Source organism: Halyomorpha halys, unplaced genomic scaffold, assembly GCF_000696795.3.
Source record: "Halyomorpha halys isolate HHAL.00 unplaced genomic scaffold, Hhal_1.1 Scaffold1197.1, whole genome shotgun sequence".
Taxonomy (NCBI): Eukaryota; Metazoa; Arthropoda; class Insecta; order Hemiptera; family Pentatomidae; genus Halyomorpha; species Halyomorpha halys.
This window is the reverse complement of record NW_027107529.1, coordinates 55,701-60,315: the sequence shown is the minus strand read 5'-3', so window position 1 is coordinate 60,315 and position 4,615 is coordinate 55,701. Positions and strand designations below refer to the sequence as shown.

At 32.4% G+C, this 4,615-nt stretch overlaps 1 protein-coding gene across 1 annotated transcript in view; it reads left to right on the top strand.

Annotated features, from left to right (window-relative positions):
- Positions 1-4,615, top strand: part of Ack (activated Cdc42 kinase) — a gene marked incomplete at its 5' end in the record, with an annotated part of 36,360 nt that overhangs the window by 2,664 nt on the left and 29,081 nt on the right. The window contains 5 exon segments of the mRNA XM_067045888.1: positions 765-987; positions 2,469-2,699; positions 3,590-3,661; positions 3,848-4,089; positions 4,210-4,406. Coding sequence (XP_066901989.1) covers positions 765-987; positions 2,469-2,699; positions 3,590-3,661; positions 3,848-4,089; positions 4,210-4,406 — 965 coding nt within the window.

Genomic DNA, 4,615 nt, shown 5'->3' with positions numbered 1-4,615 from the left:
AAATGTTATTATTTTAATTTTTTATAATATTTTTCTAGAAGTAGACGAAACATTAATTTTGTGGCTAACAATCTAAATTCATTTTACTTGAAGAAGTTTGTCGGGGGGTGCGGTCACCAAAGAACAACATAAATAAACAAAACCATATTTATTTATTTTATGCCGACGTTTCGACCTGAGTTTCAGGTCTTCATCAGGTATAAAATAAAATAAATATGGTTTTGTTTATTTATGTTGTTCTTTGCTGACCGCACCCCCCGTCAAACTTCTTCAAGCATTAATCTAATGAATTTTATCTTATTTTAATGTTAATGAATTTTATCTTAATTTATTTTATAAAGATATGAATTGTATATTTAATTACTATTACAAATAAGAAATATAAACGAAGAGAAGATGGTAAGGGGTGCGGTCAGTGAAGAAATAAATTATATAAAATAATTATAATAATTTCTTTGGATTAAATTGTTAAGATTAATGCTATGGTTTTTTTTGGGACGAATATCATTTCCAAGTTTGAAATCTGTCAAACTGATAGATCCCGTAAACTTAGTGTTAAAGGTATCTTTTTATAATCATGTATTCCAAACTATAAAATATCTATGATAGTTGATTTGACAAATGTACAGTAAAACCAGCGATCAAGGTACCATTAGTATTCCGGGATTAAGATTATGCAACATAAAATAAAATCCAGATAACTTTTATAATCTATTTAAAATATGTTAATAAACCTCATTTCTCATTGCAATTTGATTGTAAAGGCTGTACGGAATTGTGTTGAGCCAGCCTTTGATGATGATTACTGAGCTTGCCCCACACGGATCTCTGTTGGACTACCTCCGGAAGCAGCTAGGACAGCTCTCCGTCAGTCTCTTGTGGGATTATGCCACCCAAGTTGCTCAGGGTATGGCCTATCTTGAAGCTAAGAGGTATCTTCATAGGGATCTCGCCTGCAGGAATGTTCTCATGTCTGCTATTGATCAGGTTTGTATTTTTCTAGGTCAAAGCTAAAAAAACACCATGTGCAATTTTTACCAAATTTTTGTAAATACCATGTTTATAAAATGCATTTTGTTCTTATTATTAATAGAAAACTAAACTTTGTTACAATAGTTGGAAAAATAAGATAGTTGAAAACACCATGTCTGTGGAAATCTATCTAATGCATTCATTATCTAATAACACCATACATAGCGTCTACCGCTGCACAATCTACTGAGAGATGTATCAACAGGTCAAATAGGCAAACATTTATGTTTTAAGAGTCCCAGTAAGCAAAATTTGGTTACTATACCATAAAAATAGAATCCAAAAAAAAATTATTTAAATCAATGCATTTCAGGAAAGATTGAGCATTTTTAACTTTCTATTCTTGTTTTTAAAATTATTTGAATTGAATGGGTTCTAATTTTTATTACTTTTTGGAATAACTTGAAAACTGTTCATCTCCCAGAACATTCTAGAAGCTCATTTGAAAGATAATTAAAGTTCTAACAAAGGTCTTAATTGTTATAATATTAGTGAGGATACACCACATAATTTTTATATTAGGGGTATTCATGATATTGTGTTAAATGTAAAATGTTTTACCATGTTAAATGTTATTAGTATAGGATTGTGAGGAGCCCTATTTAAAGTCGTGTTAAATGATAAATACATAAGAGCTCCTAGCGGATTTTCTGAGCAACTTGTTTTGTAACCTTTCCTTCCAAAACTTCTTGTTATTGTTTACTTTTAAGTTTTGATTACAGTAATGTATTACAACATGCCTAAAATAAGTGAAAAGTAGAAATGTAAAAGTTAGGCTATTGATTATATTTTTTAAAAAGTCCAAAACACAAGACAAAAGAAAAGAAAAAAACACAAACTAGGAGTAAGTAACCTAACACGACAACAAATAAAACAACGATAAGCTCAGCTGGTATGTTTCGTGTCATCATTCACCAATTAACAGACTCTCTACCATATTACATGTTATATCATTTTAACATGGTAAAAGAAGGAAATATTTCTCCATTTAACATAAGTTTTTCCATTAAACACGCTTTAACATGTTAAACTAAAGATTATGAATACTCCTATTGTAATTTGTACTTAAACCAGTAAGGAAAGTTGTGTAAGAGGGCATACTAGATACTTTATTGTTTGTACTTTTCTTTTATAATAAATAATTAAGTCAAATAATAAACCAGGGTGTAAAAATTGTCACTGTTTTTGATCTGTATAGTTTATGAAAATTTGAATTTGAGCATTAGCTAAAAAATAAAGTACAATAATGTTATATTTATCCTGACTGGTCTTTGTAAAACGTACTCAGATATTATAGTTTAATTTATGATTTCTCTTTTATTTTTAAAACATTCACAAAGTTTCACAATTTTTTTTTTTTAATAAGTATTATACGTTGTTTTATTGTAATATGAAATGAAATAAGTTGATTGAATGGTTTATTTATTTATTTTTAGGTTAAGATTGGCGACTTTGGCTTGATGAGAGCTATCCCCGAGGAGACCGACTGCTATGTGATGACTGCCCACTCTCGTGTGCCATTTCCTTGGTGCGCTCCCGAGTCATTGAGAAGGCGGCAGTTCTCACATGCTTCTGATGCCTGGATGTGGGCTGTAGCGGTCTGGGAGATGTTCACCTTCGGGGAGGAACCTTGGATAGGCCTCAACGGCACCGAGATATTAGTGAAAGTGAGTAAATTTCTCTAGCTCCTTTAAAGTTTCTTAAAACATTTATTATTATTTTGTTTTAACAGACTGCACATTATATAAATTCTCAACACTGTTTTAATTTTAACTTGGTTTATTTATTTCCACTGGTTACAACATCAGGGGCCTGTTCTGTGTTTTGCTCTGGGATCCCTTTATTGCAAGCTAAATAATGTTCTTTAAAAATAGTTAGGAAAAACGGGTTATAATTGAAAGACATTTTGCTTGCGGGTTAACATACTAGTATATTTTTCTGAAACTAAGTCTTGATGCCAGAGGGGCAGCTAGGTTAGTGTGTGTTAGTATGTGTTTATTATATGTTAGTAGAGGATTAACAGTTTAAGGGGAGGTTTGGTTGGGTCTTTTGTATTAACATATTATTATTGCTTATCTGTGAAGACGCTTCCCTGTCGCAGTGGCCTCCAGTTGCATTCTCGCTGCTTCTCAGTTTAAGCTGATGTTAGTGGGCAAAAATTGTGAAGATTGTAAAATTGCCCGATAAGGCGTCTTTCTCGTTACTCTGGTGTACTTCAACGAGGTCTGGCCTGCTGGTCCTATATCTGTGGTAGTGGTAGGGGCAGCCAAGTTCTAGCTTGCATGCCACAATAGATAATTTCGGGTGACCGTACTGTCACCGGTGTCTTCAATGTCTCGCAATGTACTCAGCTAAGTGATGGAAAAACTGGGCACATTACTGCAATATCTTCTCATAATTTTTTATTCTAGTGATTATTTTAATTTATTCAATTAAGTCAAAAACCCTTTAAATTGATATTTTTTCCTACTTAAAGATATGTTTTAGCCTTTAATCTGCATTATATTATTGTATTTATTTTTCAGAATTAATTAGAATTTAATCATTATTTTTTCAGATCGACAAGGAGGGGGAAAGGTTATATAAACCTGAAGCCTGCCCGCCTAAACTCTACACCTTGATGTTACAGGTACACATTTTTTTTATTTTTTTTTTTTATAATGTATATATTATGCTGATATTATGAAAATACTTCTGTAGAAATGTGAAATATTAATATCAAAATTCAGATTTTAACACTAACAATTGTGGTCATTAACCTGAATCTTAACCCATCAGTAATTGTAACAGTATTAATTTATTTTACTTTGCTCAGTGTTGGGACAGGGAACCTTCTGAAAGACCCAGCTTCCAGACGATACACTCCTTGATGTGCCGAGAGGCCCCGAGCGTAGTCAAAGTGAAAGAAGAGCCTACTGTGCCTGAATCAGAGCCACCAGGGCCTCTGTTGAATTCCGTCAGTGTTGGTGACTCGTTGGTCCTCATTGAAGCATACTCGGAGATGTATTGGGCCAAAGCCCAGTCCCTTGCTAACTACCACATTGGTTACATTCCGAGGTGTGTGAGTAAATAGTAAATAAATATAATTAATATTGTTTATATATTTTCTTGATCTATTACTAGATAGGGTTGATAATTCATCTTATCAAAGTTATTAATTAATGTTTAATTTTTTAGGTTTTGCCTCTCTAGTGGTAAGATGGATAGTTCAGATATTTCGCTCCCTCTTGATAACTCATTCATTCATACCGGCCATGGATCTATTGGTGGAGGTAAAACGTGGGGCTCTCCTTCGGCGATCGATCCTGTGTATCTCAATAATCCCATGACACCTCCAGACCTGTTAGGAATCCAACCACAAAACAATACCAGAAGTAAATACTTATAAATTCATATTTATGTGATATTTATGTTTAATTCATTTATACTACTGATTCTATGTTGTATAGATTTTATTTTTACTTTCAGAGATTGTAAAAAATTTTGAATTTTAATTTTTTTTTTTATAAAGAAACATGTTTTAAGGTCCCTTGAAATAACAAAGTCTCGCAATATGTATGTGAACTGACTGGCTCTAAAACTA